Source organism: Topomyia yanbarensis, chromosome 3 (genome assembly GCF_030247195.1).
Source record: "Topomyia yanbarensis strain Yona2022 chromosome 3, ASM3024719v1, whole genome shotgun sequence".
NCBI lineage: Eukaryota > Metazoa > Arthropoda > Insecta > Diptera > Culicidae > Topomyia > Topomyia yanbarensis.
The window spans coordinates 384,125,732-384,149,460 of record NC_080672.1 but is presented as its reverse complement, the minus strand read 5'-3'; the positions used below and the strand labels follow the sequence as shown (position 1 = coordinate 384,149,460).

Sequence of the window (23,729 nt, the reverse complement as noted above, 5' to 3'; positions counted from 1 at the left end):
TTCAAATATTCCGATAGACATAATCTTAGGCAACCAACTTGTGGAAAATGCAAGATTGTACGAGGTTTATACGTAATCTTAGATTCCAAGCTCACATTTGTGTTCCATTACAATTCAACTAACATTTGAAGCTTTATAGCGCACTACAATTTTGGAATATTGCAGCGTAATATGGTCCCCATACACTGTCCTGTACGAAGAACGCACCCAATCAGTCAAAAACAATTTCTTTTGTCCGTACTTCGTAAACTAAACTGGACGACATTTCCTTTTCCATCGTATAAAGCACGTTGCATGGTCATTAATATACAAACACTTAAAGAACGCCCCGAATTTGTCATGCTTTGTTTCATCAACGAGAATATTTCTCAACGTGTACAATTCGCATGATTACTTTCGCAAATAAAATTTTATGTACCTACTCGTAATTAATTCTAAAAACAATTATTTAGGACAAACTATGCTAAAAATAGCCCCGTCAATAGAATGATGCGTCATTATAATGAAAATAATAATTGACCTTTCGATGTCTAGAAAACTAGAACCGTAGCAACCCAAGGGGCAAGTAATGCTCCGAATGAAATTACAGATTAATCAAATAAAAAGCAAGAGATCTATTTGTACAGTTTATACTGTGCTAATTAGTATCGACCCGAAATTTCATCGCTGCACATCGCCACGCTTCATGATACACCGCGCCTAGACAATCTATCATAACATCGCAAATTGCATAACGAAGGGCCGAATGAGAACACAAGTTGTTCAAAAAATAGATGCAGTTTTGTCGACGTACGGCTGCTCCAACTGGTGTGGATGGGAACCGTGCACAGCTATCTACTTCCACTCTGCAATCTGCTCCTCCGTAGTCTGCAAATTGAATTTAACCTTCCGGCAGTCGCGCTAGTGCACTGAGTGCACGCTGCTCTGAAAATCTAGCGAAATTGTCTTTGGGCACCAGCGGGTGTTCGTTCAGTGAGCCATTTGTGCGACTTCCGGAGGGTTAAGATTGTATTTCACTTGCGCAATAGTTGCGGTCCGCAGCGCAAACTGTTTGATATACTCCATGTCGGCTGGTATTTTCCACAAAGTATTCTCACAGCCGTAGCACCTGCGCTACACATATTACCTGGATGTCGACTATTTCTTGTCCTCCTTCATCCCGTGGCAATATGAATCTTTCCAGCGCTGACTGAGGATGGCGCATTCTCGCTGGTTCTAAACGCCTTCCTCAATTTTATCTCGAGATTTTCCCGAGACGAGACCTTCCTCAATTTTATCTCGAGATGACGCCGAAACTGCAAACGTATTGATTGCTCTGACTTTATTCCCCGCGTTCAGGAAAGAGTTCAAGATACAGTTCACTTGGCTGTAGAACGTTATTTCGGGGCTTAAGCTTGATGTCGGTGTGGTGAATCCCGGGGAGCTGCAGGAATCCGATATACTGATATGAACCGCTGCGAATCTCACCTTCGTCGATCTCGCAGTCTCCAGACTCGACCAATCGCCCTGATAGTAGCTGAACAGATCGGCATTTCTCTAGGCCAAACGCCCTGCCGATGTCGCCACTAATTCTTTCGGCTAGTTTGATGACTACACCCAGTCGTTCTGTCGAGCCAGCGTAGATCTTGATATCGTCCACGTAGAAAATATGGGACGTCTCTTCGGGTGAGCTTTCTCTATACCTCATCTGATAGTCATGCGGTGAAAGTCATTGACGTGTCCTACTGAGCGGGATAAAAGAATCGTCTTCCTCTCAAGATACGAAGCATTCTAGACCGCAACATGTCTTTTCCACTTCTGAGCTGAGCAGTTTTGTTGTTCGTCTCTCCATCACCTGCCGTAGGAAACTTAGACTACAGGATCAATTTTATACATCTTTAATACCTTGATGAGGAGCGAGTGCGGTATGGAGTTGTATGTCTTCTTGTAATCGATATAGGCCACACTAAGGTTCCGTTGGTAATACACTACTTCTCCAACAATGACTACATCGAGGATGGCTTGATCTTTTCAGTCTAGTCGTGTTTTTTCGTCAGCTGGTGAGCTCCCATCATGCGAAGCTCAGCAGGTGCAATGATAGCGGTAGAGTTGTTCGAGATCCGACTCTCCCTTCTCCGCTAACTTGGAGGTATTTCCTTTTTCCAATGATGTTGAGACGGGTCGCGTCTAGACGTAAGTCGGTATCGTAAACATTTTGCGGTTAATGCAGAATCTAAATTGGGGTAAACCCCTGTATTTATGCATAGGTGCATATAACCTAACTCTAATTAAGTAATATTTTTTGTGTTTCGGATTCTCCTCCTCAGTAGCTAACAGCTGACTGGACTGCTAACTAGACACTAGATCCAAAAAATAGACATACCTAAGTGTAGGGTAAACGACTGATCGAGACTGATGTCCCGGTTTGCACCTAAGTTCTTTTTTACTAACGAGGACCAAATTGAACCGAAACTGTTTGTGGCTTACACGCCAATGCGGCAAAATAATTTTTTTTGGATCTTGTGTCTAGTTAGCGGCCCAGTCAGCTGTTAGCTACTGACGAGGAGAATCCGAAACACAAAAATATGATCTTACGGTTGCCATTGCAGCATAGAATACTTCCAGGATCTGTACAAATTTCAGGCGAATTGGGAGTATGTTACCATTCATGACCTGAAGTTTATAGGTTAACTTAAAAGAATACTGCAGACCCACCAAGGGGTGGGTCTTCTGGCAACGATTCTCTTTTTTCCTTTTTCTTAACGAATAAGAGTGAATCAATTTTTTGTTTTTATCTTGTAAAGAGCGAGACGATGAAGGAAGAATGCTTAGAACAGCATTGAAAAGGTCATATGAGCAAGCTTAGAGTTTGCTGACGACGTAACCCTTTGTGTTCTACCGCAGGAGTCAGTATCGTCTTGAATACTGTGGCTCTAAATATTAAAAATACTTTTTCTTCCAGTCCCTTGCTTTGAATATACATTAAGTTTAATAAAAAAAATTTGCCCCCTCACGCAAAACAGGATTGCTACGGCTCTGTAGAAGACAAATTAAATTTGAAATTAACCATATTGTATTGTAATAACATTCTATGTAGTCCTCATATGCTTGACGAACATAAATAAATGATGCATAACGGTACGATGCCAAATCACGCCAAAACACCGGAGAACCACAGTCTTGTTTAAAAGAGGCAGTCGACGTTTGTTAAGGCACGCTTTGTGGTAAGTTCCTTGCCCTGATCCATAATCCCGATTGTGGTATAAATCTGACTTCGTTTGCCGCAACTGCAGATTGCTAGCCATATCGAAAACAATTCTGACCAATTTGGAATTATTGTTGTTTGCATTTTTCAACGATATTAAATCTATTTCTAGCGGTTAACAACAGGTACTCTCGAAACTGTGGTGCTCACTGCTCCAAGTTGTTTCTAAGTTTGCGCTGGGATTATTTAGAATACATGCAACGTGCGAGCTGAATTTTCTAAAGTTTGCTAGGCTAAATTTTCTGGTTATGTTAATAGAAAGAAAACTCACCAAATTTCTCAAACTTTATATTTATATTTGCACATTATTACATTTGCGGAATATGAACATTACACGTTAAACTCTATTTCAACTAAATATGTTTATTCTGCGAGGCTCTGCGAAAGACTTATGGTGCAATATTTTCTAGGATAGCATGATGAGTGGGAAATCCTAAAAATCTGAAGATAGTATGAACCAAGAAAAATCAAAATAGATAAATATGAATAGTTTTCGTATTTTTTCTATATTTAATGTTTCAAAAAGTCATCCTACAGTCAGCGGTACATTTTTAAACTAGTAATCAGGGTTGTCACCGTTGAATTCAACTTTACCGCCGATAACGATGAATTCGATAACGATGAATTCAGCCATTATCGGCGTTGAATTTGGCGTCGATTCCATCGTCATCGTCAACGCACTGCGTTGAATTCAACTTTAGCGTTATCGTAAATTTTCGCGTTGCTTTTTGTTTTCGTCCTTTTTTCGTAAGAAATATTATATAGTGTGTTCATAAGAAGTTTAACTTTATATTCAGCAGTGTTTATAGAAAAGATATAATTTAATTATATTTGAATTACAAATTCTGAGGTTAATTTCTGAAGCATTTCGAATTTAGCGAATTTCGCGCTAAATCGTATTCAAAGTTGGCAGCACTCCTTCAGATTTTAATGAAACCTCTGTACATGACGACTTTTCACGATAAGCATCTTTGCATATTTAGTTTTTCCAAAAATGATCTAGACTGTTTTTTGAAAAGGGTCAAACTTTTTATTGCCATTTTTTTCAAATCAAGTCTAAAAATGACAAATCCTACAAAAAAATGTTGTAGGAGTGATTTTCACATAAATTAATCAAATTTTTGAATAAAATTATTAAAAAACTACTTCATTGACTCCCACACTGAAAAAAATCGGTTTGGATGAAATTTTGTTGCAAGATAGGTAATTATGTTCCCTACCTACCGTCAAAAATTCAAGTTGGGCACTTTGAAGGAAAAAAGTTTTTTGAAAAAAACTTTTCCTTGTCCAAACAGATTTTTTGCAGTGTATTTTTATCGAAAACCTAACCAATGCAAGTCATAATCATCACAGAATCCAATAAAACCCAGTTTGCGAGAAGATATTGTCTAATTTAGCAGCTAAGTATATACTAAGAAGTAATAATGGAATATTTGTTTAATGAGATGAACTCTTTTCAATGGGATTCTCGATTAATAAAAATATATATTTTTATTTTTTCCCTTTTTTATTTCGACTATGTTAGTCACATTTCCTTTTTTACATTTTAACCACATTAAATTAGCTAGAGATTACTGGGTAGGGAAAGTTATGAACATTAGAGCCATAGTACATAGTGCCAGGAGATATGCTGTGAACTCGAGTGATTCGTAGTTATGCTGTCTAAGCTCGACCCTCATTAGCAGAAGACAAAAGTTAAGCTCGTAGGATATTAAGCCTGTTCTAATGACCCTGCCACTTCTAGTTTTTCGATCTGTATACTTCACATTCTTGCTCTTACTTTAGTAGGGGAACATGGGGAGACTTGACCAAGCGCAAAATTCTATTTTTGGCTATGGCGTCTTCTATTCCATTCTTAAAATGTTTTCAAAAATATTTTTATGCTTGTTTCGATCCCTTAAGGTAATTTTAAAAGTTTGGAATGAAAAATCCATTCCTTACAGAAAATATTACGTGATTAATAAATTTGCATTATATGATGCAATTTTTTATCAAACTTTGAATGGACATATCTACTCGACTACTAATTCCTATTAATGTACTAATACACCATCTTAATCCTTGTGAAACAGTGGAATGATTTTACATAAATTGGAACATTGGAATAGTTATTACTAGAATTTGCATGACATTGAACGCAATAACTAATGCTGGGGAGACTTGACCAATATTTTATGGGGAGACTTGACCAAGTGGCAATTAGCTGAAGAAAGATACAAAATTCCTGTTATTTATTATGCTTTGGTATCTACTGTTAATGTTAATCACGCCATAAAAAAATCCCACCTCAAACAAAAGTCTTTATATTTTAGTATTAGTAAACAAAGTTAGCAATAGTAGGACTGATTTCGTGACGTGTGAACATACAATTCAAGCAGTACAGTAAATCCTTAAAAAGAAATGCATTAAAAAATCGAAATTTATCAAATGCAACCCTTTTATATTTTTTACTGCTACCTAAGGATCACGACAATATGGAAAGAAAATAATTACAGTATGTTTTATGTCATTATTTTTTGCTATGATTTTTCAAAATTCTCTTGGTCAAGTCTCCCCTCAGTGGGGAGAATTGACAAAAAAACGATCACAGAAAAACTTTTCCAAAATTAAAATTAAAAGCCTGCATAAAATCATGAAGACGCACAATAACTTTGCACATTATATCTCAATGACTTTTGAGGGATTGAAGGCTTTTTTAGAGATTTATGCAGCTTTAGCTGAAAATCTGGTCAAGTCTCCCCATGCTCCCCTACTATGGCTCTAATTTTTATGACTTTCCCTACCCAGTAATCTGTAGCTAATTAAATGTCGTTAAAATGTAAAAAAATATTTTTTTATTCAAGAATCCCATTGAAAAGTTCATGTTATTAAACAAATATTCCATTATTACTACATTTGTTGAACTGTTCAGTGGATATATAGCAGAAATTTAATTTTGTGATATTTTTATCCGTTTGTTTCACTGCCCAGTTATATTACTCTCGGGAAGTTGTTATGATATTTCCGCGTGTCGTGAGTAAGACTGGCTCTTTTTGATTTTCGCTGGAGAGTGCCACCAATAGCATCACAGGGTCCTTTTCCATGGGATGTTGCAAAAATGCCATTCTGCGCTTAATTACTTTGACTGGAATCTACACAAGCTTGCAAAGTTTTTCTTATTTTTGTGTTGTACTGCTGCACCATCAGACAGAACTTAAATTTTAGAAAAGTTTGTCAATCGTTTAACAAAATTTATCATTTTTGAGATGAACAACTGAACTGCAATCTTTCAGTCTTCCAATCTTCCATTCTTCCAGTCATCCAGTCTTCCAGCCTTCATTCAAGGTTGTTATGTATTTATGCCAAACTCGTTACTGATACCTTTTGCCTGTATCAGGCAACTAGCAGTTGGGAAATTGGATTCTGAGCTGATTATGACTTTCATTGGTTTAGTTTTAGATAAAAATACACTGCAAAAAATCAGTTTGGACAAGGAAAACTTTTTTTCAAATGCCTTCTTTCTTTAAAGTTTCCAACTTAAATTTTCGACGGTAGGTAGGAAACATAATTACCTATCTTGGAACAAAATTTCATCCAAATCAAAGATGGTTTTTTTAAAAATCGACTTTAAATTTTAAAAATCGATTTTTGTCAGTGTAGGAGTTGATGATGAATTTTTTCAATATTTTTTTTTCAAAAATTTGACTAATTTTGTGAAAATCACTCCTACAACATTTTTTGTAGGATTTTTCACTTTTAGACTATAGCCATTCTAAGACAAATGCTAAAAACAGTTTGATCCTTTTCAAAAGACAGTCTAGATCATTTTTGAAAAAACACAATCTGCAAAGATGCTTTTTGTGACAAAGTTCTCATGTACAGAAAGTTTCATTCAAATCTGAGGGAGTGCCTCCAACATTTGTTCGAGTTGGCGCGAAATTCGTCAATTTTTAAATTTCTCTAACTCTTGTTTTACTTGACTATACTATTAGCTTGTAGTAACAACTTTTTGGAGTGTATTTATTGCATGATTTATGGAATACTAGCTACTAGCTCTGGCGGGCAGATAATCCCCAACCAAGAGCACACAAACACGCTCCATAACAAATGCCTACTATGTATAAATTTTTATGGCAATCGGTTAAGCCGTTAGGGAGCTCATAAATCATATACATACAAACATTGACTTTTAGATAGATAGATAGATAGATAGATAGATAGATAAATAGATTGATAGATAGATAATGTCCTAGAAGGAGTGTTCTATTTTTAATCGTCCGTTACTCGCGATAGTCCACTGAGTGCACAACGTTCTGAAATCCGTTAGCGTTAGCGAAATCCTCTTAGAGCAACAGCGCCTGACCGTTCAGCGAGCCTTTTCGCGACTCCCGGAGGATTAAAAGAGAAATCAACACAAAATTTCCGATAACGTTAACGTTACAATCATCGATGTGCGTTGACGATGAACGATGAAATCAACGCAAAAATCAACGCCATTGAATTCAACGGAAAAAATATCGATTCAACAATATCGCGTTAAAACGATAACGTTGTATCCATCGGGTTAACAATAGAGATGGTCGGGTTCGGGTTCTTGGACCCGAAACCCGGACTCAACCCGAACCCGACGGGTTTCGGGTCGGGTTCGGGTTCTATAAATTTAAGCTTCTCGGGTTCGGGTCGGGTTCCGGGTTTTCAAATTTGGAAATCTCGGGTTCGGGTCGGGTCCGGGTTTTTGCAATTTTGAACTTTCGGGCTCGGGTCGGGTTCGGGTTTTTCAAGTTAGAAATGATCGGGGTCGGGTCGGGTTCGGGTTTTGAACAAAACAACTCAACCATTTCTTGATGCAGTTGGCGTCTGTACACAAAACCCAGTCTCTTTTTGTAGTAGTGTATTATACTTCTTGATACGAATGGATGACACATATAACCGTACTAAATGTTAGCACATTTGAATCGCTAGAATTCGTCGTTGTTTTTTGTAAAAATATTGTATTTCTTCATTCTTGTATAAAATTCCCTCTCTTCAGATTCGCAAACTACTCGAATTATTTTATTTTTTAAACGAACATTCATTTTAAAGTATTCAACAATACGTTTCAAATCTAAAATCTTTTTGCAATTTATTTTTCATGATAATTAGTAACAAACCAAGTCCACAGAAATTTCTCGGAAAATATTGGTTCAACTTTTTATTATAAATTTCGATAGGTACTTTAAAACTGATACTTAGGCCACGGTTAGAGTAAACGCGTGAAACTCGGCTAAAGCCTACAGCAAATCGTATCTACAGCAAAGCGAGTGAAAATCTACGGGAAGTAGAGACAATAAAAAACTATCTATTGATCCGCTCCTGATTGGTCGTTTTGACAGTCGCGAGAAATCGAAAAGTGGGTGTCGCGAGTATACTGAATAATAGTACTTCTTGCTACATATTGAATTATAATTGTTTTAACTATGCTTATTATAAATAGAAACATGAATTAAAATGATAATTAAATTTCAAGGCAGCATGATTTGTATATTCTTGGCATAGTTGCGATCCACGAGATGCTTTTCAACCATTGACTACAAAGACAAATTCCCATATATTGAACTCACAGATTGTCAGATTGTCCCCGGGCTGGGCCGTTGCATGATCCGGATTTCTTCATGAAAATATATGAATTTCCATGCTCTTGGGGAATTAATCGCAAATTGTGTGTTCTGTTGAAGCCATTGACGGATGTTTTAAAGTTTGGAGTCGTTCCGAAAGCTCCGTTGGAGATGTCGAAGCATCTCTACTGGCGCACTTGCCGTATAATTTGAAGCATAATATAATTTAGATACCCCATCATAGATAGTCCTAACGCTAATGATGTGACATAAAATACGCGTCACAAAATCTTGATTGACACCCTTCGACACAAGTTTGACCGTACCAACCAGTAATAAATTATACAAATCTGCCTTTTCAAGAATGGTTTTTGATAAAGAATTAGAAATTTTGGTTAAGTGCGACGGGCAAGGTTGTTTGAAACTGTCACCATTAAGCTTTTTGTTTCCCCTTGAGTTAGCCACCGATTTATCCTGATTTCCGATTAAGATATCGACGATTTATAAGTTTCTCAGAACACTACAGATTCGATGTTCAATAATAGTCAATATAAATGCGAATTCTACTCGCCAGTGATTCGTTTTGCCATAGACAGATATAACTCAATGCGTATTCGAATGATTCTACTACTCTTAGATGAGCCTTGGGTCCAGCTCGGGTGCCTAAAATTAGAAATCTTCGAGATCTTTGGTTGATTCTCCGTACTAGCAAGTTGGGTTCGGAGCGGGTTTCTCAAATTTTAAATTTTCGGGTCGGGTTCGGGTTCTCAAATTTTAAAATTCTCCGGGTCGGGTCGGGTTCGGGTTTTACAAAATTTTCATTCTCGGGTACGGGTCGGGTCCGGGTTTTTCAATTTTAAAATTTTCGGGCTCGGGTCGGGTTCGGGTTTTTCAAATTTTATAATTTCGGGCTCGGGTCGGGTTCGGGGGTTTCAATATTCAAGCTCTCGGGTTCGGGTCGGGTTCGGGTTCGAAAAAATTGAAACCCGACCATCTCTAGTTAACAACCCTGCTAGTAATGTTCGTCCATCTATAAATGAAGAATGGCATCTTTTGACAAACATAATAGATGTGGTAATGTTTACGAAAAAAAGCATTAAACGCAGGCTTTAAAGCGCATTAAGCGCAGGGGCCCGGTGTGGTCTTAAGACGGCCCTGATAACTATATCACCAAAATAAAGGTCATGGATCGTCATAAAACATCCCAGAAGACGTCATTGCTGTACGCTTTACCGTTTTTGCGTGAACAATTTTTCGCATATTTTTCTGAATATTAATGACGTTGTCGCAGCTTGAATTCCCAGAGCTTCGCTGAACACGTTTGGTGTAATCTTTTCTTTTGCCCGATTACACCAACAGTTGAAGATCATTTGAAAGACGAGCGTATTCTGCCAGTTCACCACCAAACACTTCAATCGATCGCTTCAGTTGTGTTCTACAATCTGTTACAGCTGCTCACGCCCATCACTAGAATAGTATCGTTGGCCGAAAAGGGGGGGGGGCGTCGAAAAGTGGGTTGGTTTGGTTCCCCTTTCGCCGATAACTCCTCGACGATGTGAAAAGCGTACGTAGTTAGTCATTTCCTCCAACGAAACGCTACTTCTGAATTGATTTTATTCCACCGGGTTCGAGTTTCGAAGCGGGTGCGCACTGCTGCCACCCCGAAGCTGTCACCAGCAATTTAATTTCTGCTCTCATTGAACGATTATATTTTTCAAACGTAATTACACACCCGGAGATCAAAGTGCATTTCCCGCACTCGTTCGGACTGTAAAATGTGGCTTTTGTGTGATCCCACGGTTCGTTTATTCGATACCGGGTTGTAACTGAACCGGGTGGTGTGTATGTGTGTATGGATCAGCAACAGCTGAAACGATTCCTGTTTGTGGTGAAAGCCCGAAACGGTTGCACGATTGAGTAATTATTTTGGAATCGTAACAACGGCGTTGAAAATTTAAAGAGGACACTTTCGGAGCAGATTTTAGCGTTAAAACAGGTTTCAAATTTACGACCTACTTTGGTCATGCGAAACCAAAGGGGCGAAGCCCCCTCCCCCCACCTAGCACTGATAGGAAACGGATACAGTCCCAGTAGGATACTGCCTGGCCCTGGAAAAATGGTGTAAATTAATTAAAATTTGATTCAACACGTACAAACCGCACTGACCGGCGATGATGTAGATTGTTTCCATGCGATCGGCCCAGTTTTCCAGAAAGCTTTGCTTCAAAGTTGCTAGTAATTCTGTAAAAAAAAGCAGCTTCCGATGGATCCGAGCGTTGTTATCCTACTATTGTATGAGTGGCGTGTATGCAGTTGTTTGTGTAATTTACGGAAAACAACAACACTATGATGGAAATCTGTTTGTAAATTAAACATGTTCTGGTTGTGTTTGCATTGATCCAGACTGGTATTGATGTATTTTTTTAATTGTTTTATTTGTGGATTTTAACAATAGAGAGTGGATTCCCCATCGTTACGAGTCTGTGTACATAAACTGAGATTACGGCGAGCAGATTAATGATAACAGAGATTTATTGTTGAATCGTGCTGTTGTGTGTGTGTGTGTCCAGCGAAAACGATTGGATATATCGGAAGCGGAACCAAACTCGGAATGACCACCCGGGGGATACGGAGGAAAAAGTCATACCTGGCGGAAATTAAGGTGGCAGTTATTGGAGCGCCATGTGTTGGCAAGAGTGGTGAGTAAATGTTTGTAGTTATAAATTAAAAATAGTCGAATCAGTCGTTCGGAATCCGCTTTATCGACTTTAGCTTTACGTGACATTCATTTTTGAGCTCTAAAGCTATTTTGGTACCGGACTCACAATGTCAGATTTTTAAAGAGCCAAAAAATCATAAAAAATCTCAACTCCATTAAATCACAAAGCTCTACACTAATAACAAATTAGAATCCCGAATTCCAAACCAAATCCCTCAACTGATTTGCAGCTGCATTGTTGGCACATTCCTAGCTACCGTGACATGTTACAAATTAATGGGTTAGGTAGGGCAGCTAAAAAAAACGAAACTCTAACAACCGGACCGCGCCGTTCCGCTCGTCACAATTGGGTCGGTACGAAAAGGGCGCGCGGAAAACGGAAAAGAAATGAGGAAATATCAAATAAACAACAGGCAAAACATCGAAAAATCTGAAATGCAAAAACAGCGATTAATAAACTTTCATCCGACGACGCATACACGTGCCAGATGTCGACGAGTTTTCTCGTATGCACATTTTCCGGTCGTGACGCACTAATGGATATCGGTCGGTTGGACATTGAGTGCGCAATGGCAGAGGATTCACTTTTCGCATGAAACCTCATACTTGTTCCTCTTCCGTCTAATTACTTTCGGCTGCTGTTGCTGTGATGGACGGGTGTGTGTGTGTGAAAGAGAACCGGATCTGCGAGATCGCACTCAACGCGTCAACCAACAACAGACGAAAATAAAAACCAAGAAGATTAGGTGAAGAATTATTTGTTATGATTAGCGGAAAAGCTGTTGCGTTGGGAAGCAAGCGTAGTAGGATGATGTATGGATACGTGATACTTGATCTTACAGTAGCCGTGAGCAAGACCTAAATATATTACCACCACAGATAACAGACGCTTATGCTAGAGTGAAATGTGTTTAAAACCCTGTGTAATCTTTCAAATTGATAACCGTTGGAAACCAGTGTTTTACTATTGCCATCTACGTAACTGTTTCCTACACGAGTTTGGGAGTTGCACTCCAATTACAGTGGATCGATCACTGTGTCACATACAAACGTTTGCCAAACGTTTCAGGCATTCGATTTATTTGAAATTTCAGATGCGGGTGTTTACTCACGTTTCGAGTTAAACGTAATCGTCTATTATCTGCGTTGCTACCTAATGTCTGACAGTACTAGGGTTGCGATACAGTCAGCGTTTCCTGATAGTAAAATTGTAAATAAAACATCATTGTTAATCAGTATAAAGTGTACGAATGCTAACCAGAGGGGCAGAAAACAGATATCTATATTTGATCAAATAAGTACCTGTACAACATTTGCACGGGCAGGGAGAAAAGAGGTGTTAGATGTAACTCTCTACTCTGGCAGTATTACGCAAACTGGCTTGTAGCCAACGAGCTCGAACTGTCGTTATCTGATCTAAGTCCATCCAGTTTGATCATTTAAACGTCTCGCTAGATATTGTCACATATCGTAATTCCAAATCTACGAACCGGTATCTCTTCGAAGAGGGCTTGGTGATTAGGTTTCATGGGTATCTTCCTACGATTGAACCTCCATGTGACTCTTGCAAGTCGTGGACAACACAAACTCACTCATCGTAGCAGCATACCGACAGGCTTGTCCGTTTGGAGTGATGCGTGCTTCTAGAGGAACCCTTTGGATGAATACTGAACTTGTTCGACTGAAAAAGTTTTGTATCCCAAGTGTCAGCGCTATTAGTAGATGAAATAAGTTACTTTCGAAATCGAATGACTTCAAACTCCTCTCCCTTCATATTGTGACAAATGTTAAAGTAAACTCAGATGCCAAATTTTACATCATTTGCACAATTTTAGACCCCCACCCACTTCGCTTAAGTTATTTGACAGTGACACTGGGAAAATATATAGGAGAAAATATTTTAAATGCTATACCGTTTGAAGTAGCACTCGGAAAAATATTATTCCCCTATTTTTAATAACTTTTCTGCTCTATGCCGCAAATTATACATATTTTACAGCTTTTCTAATGTGAAAAAATCTCAGGAATCGAACAGATCCTTTGCGACCTTTGTCCGAATACGAGAGGTTGGACTTTTAGAGCCTTTTGACATTCTTATCAAATCTCGATTCCACCTTTTTATCATTAAATTGTGCATATCAACTCTATTTGACTGTAAATTATTCTAGTCCAGTCTAGTCTACACGTACACAGCCAATGCAGATCCTGGAAAATTGCAGAAGTTGGCCTATAATTTTTCTTGTCAATTTGAATGTTTGTACAAAATGAAGATGATACAAAATAATACGGTAATCAAATCGTCCATTGAATGAAGAATTTGATTAACGAATCATTTTGAGCTTTTAATAATGATGGAACGTGGACAACCGCACCGTCCGTTTCAATTTGATGGGGATTGGATAAATCGTGGGGAGTAACTTGGCTAAGAGGGTTAATGTCACTCCTTTGGTCCTAAGTTCCTGGGATGGGATAGAGGTATTTAGCCTTGTCCTGGCTAATGAGCCTAGATTATAGCACCTTTACTCGCTCCCTAAAAAAATAACTTAGAGCAGCAAGCAGCTTTATTATAAATATATAAGAAGAATGATACGAAATAATTAACCTTTTTGCTACACAAAATTAACAAGTAAAAAAGATGCTAGAAATGAAGAAGAGGGTTCTATTATTGTTAGTTCTTACGACATTAGGAACCCAGTGGATCAATTTTTGGTTTTTGCTGCCTTATACCACATGGCCTCTAGGCTGGAATTGTCCGGCGAAAGCTAATAGTTGTATCATCCTCCTAGTGACTACCAGTCCCTTCTGTGATTATCAGATATCCAAATAAACGATAAATGACTCCCTTAATCTTTTTTTAAGTTGTCCTACTGGCGCTGTAGATCTGGGTTCTCGAAAGGGCTCCCTGTCAGAATCACTCACTACAATTGCAGAGGAGACGGGAAACGTCATCCACTAAAACAATGCTTAAGGCTAATTGCTACGGGCTGCGGTTCTGAATGTGATATTGAGGGAACGGTTTATTTATTTTATCATCGCGAAGCGCTCGAGTGTTTGTATGGTAACATGTTCGATTGCGTATGCGTTTGTATGTCGCCTGTGCTAGCGTGTATGCAACTTCACGAGCTCGATTTTATAACCGTGTGGCAATTCGTACACTCGCGTGTGTTTTTGAATGATGGCGCGGACCGTGAATTTGATACTAAATTTTCAGAGTACGGTTCAGATACTAGGGGAGAGTGAGTTCCTCCATATCACTAGGTTTCCCGGTCATGTCCCCATGGAATGGTTGCTAGTGGATATGAGCATCGTTTTTTTTTTTGGTCCAACTGAAGGCATAGACCTAGGCTGCTATGATCGAGCGTAGGGACTTTCGGACGTGACCGATTCACGATCGCGCGAACGTGGGGGTTTTTAGACTCAGGTTTGATATTGCGTTTGAATTTTAGAAGTGCTAAAACGTTCACTTAATCACCGGAGTTTTTTCAGGTTTATGAGATCGCGGGCTTGGGTGTTCGTGGATGATCGTGAAGGGCGTTTGTATGTCGTGTGTGCTAGCGTGTATGAAACTTCTCGAGAATTATTTTATTTTATATCCGTGTGGCCTTTCGCATATTTGCGTGTGTTCTTGAATGAACGCGCGGACCGTGAATATGATACTTAATTTTCAATATACGGTTCAGATACTAGGAGATAGTGAGTTCCCCCATATCACTAGAAATCTTGGTCATGTATCTAGTGGATATCAGCGACATTTATTGATAGACCCAACAGAAGGCATGAATCTAATAGGTTGCTACAGAAAAGAGAGTAACGACTTCCGGGTGTTATCCCTTCATGATTGCGCGAACACGGTTGTTTGTGAGTTCATGCTTAAGTCTGCTTTTGTAACTTTACAAGTGCTAAAACGTTCACTTAATTACCAGGATGATTTAATGTTGGTGAATCGCGGGCAAAAGTATGTCTTGTTCTTCGCAATTAAATTTTCACGTTTGTGACCAGGTTTATGTTATCGCGAAGGCTAAGAGCGTTTACACGTTTTGAATGAGAGAGATCGCGGGCACAAGTATGTGTTGATCATCGCAATTACATGTTCACGTTTGTGACCAGGTTTGTACTATCGCGAAGGCTACGAGCGTTTATACGTTTGAAATGAGAGATTGTGAGTGTATATGAGAGTATATGCAATTGATTGTGTTAGTGAGTATTAGCATGAGTCTAATTTAAAATATAGCTAAAAAAGTAAAAGTAACATGCCGGATAGAGATAAAAAAACTCCAAAAAACTTAAGTAAACGCTTTTAAATTGATCGGTATTATTTTTGGTATACACGAGTAGAGGAAGATCAAACTAATAGTAGTACAACAAAAGCAGACTGATGAATTAGAAGAAAAGGACACATGTACAATGCAATCAAGCTACTTGATCTAGTTTAAATCGCAGTCAATGTTATTTATTTAGGTACCATTCACGAAAATTCCATTCTATTATCCACTTCGATCTTCCCGAAAGAATCGAATCGAATACTCAAATTGAACACCCAAAAAAGCGATCTAATAAAGAATCGTAAGAAAGAAAAAATTGCTCTCGATAAAATAAATTATCCACTATTCAGTCTTGTATAGAGCTTTTATTCAAAATGACATATCTACAATGAGTGACTCTCTTTGTTTACTTTGTCTTTCGATTTTTACGGCATTACTATAGCATTTTTCACTTATTTTACAGAACAGATCGAAAGATGGTGGTTTTGACTAGCATGTTATGCAAAGAGTTGAGGGATAAATGTTAAAACGACCGAATTATTAGCAGAAGAGAAAGTAAATAATGAGAGTCACTCATTGTAGTTATACGCCAATTCTGCATCTGTTATCTGACCGAGCTGTTAGAGATACTCACACGAACACATACGCAGATGGGCATACAACTACTACATAACAATCGCACACTAGCACTAAAAACTGCAATTATAACTACACTAACACTAAAAGACTAACATGTTCATTTCTTTAGTGTTTGATCGTTTATTTGGGCTTGTGCCGCGTATGAAAAAAACACGAAACATAAAAAAGGCCTATAAGACCTCTCGGTCGTCTCGCTGCACCACTTTCGAGGCATGATGCAATAACCATCCTAAGCAATTGTCTGTCAGAGGTTCTTTAACACTGATGCACGAAATACACTTGATGATATTTGCAATACTGTCTGTCTGTAAATTTTTCGTAAATTTACTACTTTGTAAATACGCTTAGGGATCACATGGAAACTATTTGATTTCTGGAAGAATACGGGAAACTTAATGGATATAAGGACATTTATTGAAAAGAATGTAGTTTCTAGACTAAATTTCAAACAATCCGATGTTGCTGAGTTTTACCGGTAAAGAATCTATTTTCATTCTACGAATTTTCCACCATCAACAAGGTACATTTTATAAAAATTTATTGGACGATAATAGAGATATGTGTACGAGAAATTGATCAATATATGACAAAAGGCACTAGAACTCAAATTTCTCGTATTCGGTCAAAGGTCACAAAGGTTCCGTTCGATTCCTGAGATTTTTGCGCATAAGGAAAACTGCAAAATATGTATGATATGCAGCGTAGAGCAGAGCATTTTTTTTAAATACGAAATTTCGAGGATAAACTGACCTTAACTACTTTTCCGTATTTTTCGTGAAACGGAAATATATCCATCCAAATACTAAGTTCATTTTCTTTAAAAAAGAGTATGAATTGAAATTTTCGTTTACCACTTCAAAAGTATTAGCATTTAATATATTTTGCCTTCATAGTGCCAATGTCAAAAACTTGAAAAGATGGAATCATTCCAGTTCTACTTCAAAAAGAATATGAATACTTCTAGCATATTTTGAAAAAATATTCTTTTTTGTAGTCTTGCGACAGGATACATTCTATTGGCATGGTGGGAAATGACAGCTTTAGATCGATCAATCTGACTTCCTTCCTCAGCGGGAAAAATCTACTACCACACTGTTACACAGTGTTGTCTGCAACATTAAAATATCTTTTTCGCTAAAGCAATGAAGTATACAGTTTTAAGAGTTTTTCTTGATATTGAAGGTGCTTTCAACAACGTGTATTTCAAATCCATTTTGGAAGCAGCATGGGATCATGGAGTATCCTCATATATCACAAACTGGTTACCGCAATGCTTAGCAGCCGACATCTATGTTCATTGTTAACCCATTCATGTACAAGTTGTTTGTGGACAACGACGTTTTTAAACAGCTATAACTTTTGATTGAGACAAGATTTGCTCACAAAAACAAGAAAGGCTAATAAATGTGACTATTGCCTTTAATTTGAGTACTAACAGTTATAAGGATCAGCTCTAGAGCTGAATTTATTGCAGTTAGTTTGATTGGATTCCAATGTAGTAGTGCTGCCAGGGACAGTTAAAGTTGACGATGAAAAATGAATTTTTCATATATCTTCGTTATTTTTCAATATTATTGAAAGACAATAAAACTTATCAATTCAGAGTGCTTTTGGCTACGTTTTCCACACAAATTTCCTATTGTAAATATTCTACGAGAATTGTATTGAGCATTGGAAGGAAAAAATTGAGCAGCTTCTAGCACTGCGAGAGAAGCTCCTATATTTATGAAAAATTACTTTTCGTGTTTCTTGGCCCCACCGTTTTCAAGCCAAAATAGTTTTGAAATTCTACATGCACTAGAAAAAAGTTGGGTATGGAAGGGTTAAGACAAGAGGACATAACGAAACTGAGTGTTTGCGGATGTCTTCAAGGTGGTGATCCCAACGGATTAAGACTGTGGATTCAAATGGTTACTTGGGATGAATATATGCTTGCTCCCATTGACCTTACACACACATGTAGTTTTCCTTTTAGAACTTTCAATGTGAGAATTCCTTCTCACGAGGAATGGCTATCTGGCTGGATGGAGCGACGACTTGATGAATGCGTAGTTTGTTATACTGACGGTTCATTGTTAGAGGGCCGAGCCGGTGCTGGTATCTATTGTGGGGAAATGAAATTAAACCAATCTCATTCGCTTGGTAAATACTGTAGCGTATTCCATGCAGAAATCTTCGCGATTCTGTGTGACGTACAATCGGCACTTCGATAGGGAATTCGCGATAAGAAAACTTATTTTTGCTTTGACAGTCAGGCTGCTCTCAAAGCACATAGTTCGGTAGATTCAAGATCGACATCGCTTATCGAACTCAAATCGAAGAACTTATCATATCTACCTTAAATGGGTACCCGGTCATTTTGGTATTACTGGAAATGAATGGGCGGACGAATTGGCTAAAGCGGGCGCTGCGACTGACTCCGATGGTCCAGAACCAGTACCACCACTGTCCATCAGTTGGATAAAGCTCAAGTTTCGCTATTGGGCTGCATCCGAACATGCCAACCTTGCAAACTTGCGTTCAAATAATTTTTTTCTGCCGGATGTGAGTCCGAAAATGTTAAAGAATTTGTTGCAAACTCAATTATCACATGTATGCTATTCAGCGTGCTGAGTCTTATTTGTGTGATCTTTGTGAATCAGATTACGGAAAATTTATATCATTTAATATGTAACTGCTCTGCACTAGGGAGATAGTAATTGTTACTTAAAAAGTACTATTTTTTATTTCCTACGTTTTCCTGAATCTGTATTTCTTGATATTTTCATTGTTCTTTTAATGATTGAAATCGGTCACTTAGGTTGCCCGCTATACATTTTTGAAACCAAGCGGGATAAAACCTGAAACGGTAATATTTTCGTCAAACAATCTGGATTTGAAATTGCAGTGACAAATACTACCGATAATGGATCTTTCATTGTAATTTTACCTAATTGTAGTAACCCGTTTGAAAAGTTTTGTCGAAGAATTAAAATATGTGATGATTCACTGATAGTCCTCTAAAATAGCGACTAGCCCATATATTAACGAAGTTTGGCAACTATTGACCTAGAAACTAGGTGTTAACAAGTTCATTTTGAACATGTAAAACCGTACTATCACCTAGTTTACGAAAATCACGACAAAAATATAATGGAATATGAAGAATTTTACTCTGGTTTAGGCAACGTTCTAATGGTGGAGGGTAAGCAACGTTGGTAAGCCTGCCCTACTTCATCATATTTCTTTGGTCAACACACTTTTCATCCTCAAACAACGTTATGCAACTATGAAGGTCAGATTACAATTCTGCATGTTGGGTGCTAGATTATGAAAATGCTATTAGGAGAGACGCTGCGCAATATCTTTTATTTCTAGATTTTCCAATATCCTGTTATCTTTCCAATTTGTCATTACAATAAGTGCCTTTTTGGAAATCTTGAATTGAAACACGAAATGACCTTGTCAGGTGAGATTAGAAAACAGCTAAAGTCAGTTATGTGATGTATTGGCACAGTTAATCAGGTGGTGGAATTGCTGTCGCTATTGTTCGCCTTAATTTAGGTACATGCTATATCGTCTGATTAGTTGTGTGGGAGATTTAGCGCGGAGAGTCCGCGTAGTATTTCATTATTTGCAAATTGATTTATTATTTTTAGTCCAATTTAGCGTAGGGCTGTTGACGAGCCAAGAGAACGCGAGTCACAATTATACATCACCAGCGGGATTGTCGCTGCCGGTCAACTGAATAACCGTGGCACGGGTTTAAAAATATCTAAAAGAAACCGATTTTAGGAAAAATTAACCATCTTTATACAAAAAACATCATTTGAATTTTGAATAAAAGTTCATCTTTGTTAAATACATTTGCCTCAGCTCCCTTTCTGTATTATATTGACAAAGATTTTTTTAAGCAAACTGATTTTATTCCATCAAATTTTTCAGCTACCATTCCATTGAGGGCCATACATTCCGGGTCCAGCTGTTATGCGTTTTTGAGAAGTAGCTTCCAATTTACGTATCAGATGAGCTAGCATCTGTTGAATAGGCACCAGTGACGCTAGCAGCAGGGTGTCGCTCGCCCGATCTCCAACGATGTTATTTCGGTTGAGAGTAACCGCCAGAGAAAGTATGGCTGCAATCAGTCCCATCGTTAGGTCTTGGGTTGATAGCACAGCTATCGAACGGTTACGCGAGCGGGTTCTGTCCATGGTGGAAATTTTTTATTTAAATACGAAAGGTTTCGTGCACAGCAAAAAGATGTTGACAAATTAACTTTGAATTTGATAATGGTATGAGCAACGATGGACTGCTACGATCTTTTTAAGGAAACAACTATCGGCGAGGGCCATTTCAAAAGCATTCTCTGAAGAGCATTAAAGAAAGAGATTGAAAGGAGAAAATTTAAGAGAATTCAAGATTGTTATTTTGTACCAGCACTTAGGGTAAAGAGCTAATTTTGGTCCATTTAGGCAGGGTGACGCACTATTATTTGCCCCAGATTCAGAAAGGAGTGCTTTTGGGCATGAGATCGATATCCCGTAGTAGTGCTATAAACAAGAGCATTTTAAGCAGTAGAATTATTTCTTGGCATGGATATTCCCAAGAAATTCTTCCGCACATCATTGTAACCTTCAGTGTCATTTTATTTCGTAAGAGAAGAATTCCTAGCGTTCTACATTCTGATAATAGGATTCATTCACTTATAAATGACATACTTCGTAGTAAAGCTATCTACTTCAGACTTTGATTTTTTGGGATTCTGATTATCAAAGATCTACCGGGGTATACAAAATATCACTAAAATTGGGTTTGATGAGTTTAAAAGAAAAAAAAACTTATAGCAAATAAGCACAATAAAAGCACTTCTGTCTATTCCGTTATTCGCCAATCACAGCTGCTTCTAGTAAACAAAAGAGAAAAGTTTTCTCTTTCGTTAACTCTTGTGAACTGTGTTTTCGGCCAATAAGGGTTTGTTCGGAATTTCCCCTCAAAATGAATTTTGTCAGTTGGCTTTTGCGTTGATTTCTACATTTAAGAAACTCTTTAAATTTATCCGAACAATTTTAGAAAATTGCTCAATTTGCAATTTCCTTAAATAATTGCAAGCAAAACTAACACAGCATGCCGTGCCAAGTAAAAAAGATTAAATAAAAAACTGTCATCACTTAATTGTGAGCCCATAGAAATCAAATTATACGATTGAATCTTCAACATCATTAATTTTTCTTTAACTTTCCCACACAAATTGCTGAAAGCAATCAGCAAGATAATTACTTCTCGAAACCGCATAGCAACATTTTCTCCCCCGCCCCCTCTCTCCTTCCATCGATCTGACTGATAGCAAAATTTTCACCGTACCACTGTACCAGCTACCACCGACTCAATCCCGGTTTGGTTTATCGATGAGGGCGACACTTTTCATCATTTGATCTATTATTCATTACAATGCGAAATTGTTGCCACCAAATGATTGTGCAATTCCGTTGGTTGGTGTCACTGTTCGCGTTACTATATCGTAAATAATTAAGTAGAGGAGTCATTATTACTGGCAGTTCGGGGGGAAAAAACTCTTTGTGATTTACTGACGGATTTATTTTTTTTGTAAAAGTAAAAATATCTGGTATTATACTGCTTTCTGACATTTGCGTTCGTTTTCCTTCTCTCTTTTGTCCCCCAACAGCGCTGACGGTACGTTTCCTCACAAAGCGCTACATTGGCGAGTATGACCATCAGGCAGGTAAGTGGACTCTGCTGGCGTAAAGGTCGAGGAAAATGAAATCTAACTGGTGCAAATTTCTGTTTCTGTCGGCGGATCTTTCAGAGAACAGACACAAGTACGAAATAATGGTGGACGGAGAAGCTGTGCTGTGCGAAATATGGGATACATGTCCAAAGGTATGGAGAGGCCATTTCGTGCCGTCAAAATTAGTGTACGAACCACAATTTGTTTGTCATTATGTTGTAATGAGGGGGCAAGCTTTTAAACTTAGCACTGCGGTCGATTATTTAAAGTTGACAATTGGACAGGTTTAAAAAATTAAATTATTTTCAGGAAGGTTAAATATGATGAATATGTACATTTTAACAACTTGTTGATCATCCAAACAATTAACTAATCGAAAATACATATCGTGCTGTTCCAGATCGAAAACACCAGCGAGGCCACACTGACGGCCGGCTCGGAAGCCGTCCAGTGGGCCGACGGGCTGCTGCTGGTCTATTCCATCACCGATCGGGAATCGTTCAACTACATACGCAAGGCGAAGGAGGACCTGCCGAGTGATACGACACCGGTGGCGCTGGTGGGCAACAAGGTGGACATGGTCCATCTGCGGCAGGTTAGCACCGATGAGGGTGAAATCCTGGCGAAAGACTTTGAGTGTAAGTTCTTCGAAATATCTGCCGCCGAGCACGTGTACCAGGTGGCCGAGGCATTCCACGACCTGTGCCGCGAGGTGATAGCGGCCAAGCGCAAATCCAAGCAGAGCTTCATCGAAAAGATCGATCGAATGTTGAGTGGGTCCCGGACGTACAGCCGGGGTAAAAGTGATAGCATTCTGCCGAAAGAGTAGGGGACGGTGCAATGGGACGGTATGATATTTGCTGTTAGGTTTAATTGTTTGTTGGTTTGCGTGGGGTACATTTTGCAGGTTGCGATATAGATTTAATTTATTTCAATTGATTATAGTGATAGACAAATATGTGCTAGTTCAAGTGTTAGGAAAAATATATTTTAAATATTGTGGTGGGCTGCATGGATTATGCAGATCAAACAAGTCATAAAATAAATTAATTGCTGCATTTTTGATTTACTGTGAATCCTAACAAACCGTTGGCTTTATATTATATTGTTGCAGATACCTTTAGAGTGCTATATTCAAAAGGCCTTTCGAACGCCTGTTGTTACGGTCGATTTATACCGAAAACTAAGTGTATAAGGGGTGGAACGGGTCGAATGTTCTGTTTTTTTCTACACACGGGAAAAATATTCCAAAAATCGTGAATGAAGTGCCACGAATTCTCGAACAATCACGTTTTCATGTTTCGAAAAAGGACCATGAACAAAAATCATGTGTATTATATTTATGTTCAATTTCCATTCAGTAACGCCCGCTTAACGCTTTTATTAGTGGAGATGTTTGTTTTTATTTTGTGAACGTCCTGTTTTCTGTACGTGAACCAGTTCACAACTTTACAAACATTATTCATAAAACCTTGTGATTTTCTTCATAGATTTAGGAACATTATTCTGAGTTCGTGAACTGAATCATGATTTATTATATCTCGATCATGATTTGGTGCTTGTGAAA

General features: G+C 38.2%; 1 protein-coding gene across 3 annotated transcripts in view; it reads left to right on the top strand.

The window, feature by feature from the left end:
- LOC131691916 (ras-related and estrogen-regulated growth inhibitor) overlaps window positions 1–23,433 on the top strand; it is a 29,130-nt gene extending 5,697 nt beyond the window's left edge. For 2 of the 3 annotated variants that reach the window (XM_058978662.1, XM_058978663.1), the window contains exons 2-5: window positions 11,273–11,516; window positions 22,100–22,156; window positions 22,241–22,314; window positions 22,563–23,433. In XM_058978662.1, coding sequence (XP_058834645.1) covers window positions 11,429–11,516; window positions 22,100–22,156; window positions 22,241–22,314; window positions 22,563–22,991 — 648 coding nt within the window. In that variant the 5' untranslated portion in view covers window positions 11,273–11,428 and the 3' untranslated portion in view covers window positions 22,992–23,433. Of the gene's footprint in view, window positions 1–10,973; window positions 11,181–11,272; window positions 11,517–22,099; window positions 22,157–22,240; window positions 22,315–22,562 lie in introns of those variants that run through there. The other variant, XM_058978664.1, reaches the window with a different exon arrangement.
- The last annotated feature ends 296 nt before the right edge of the window (window positions 23,434–23,729 follow it).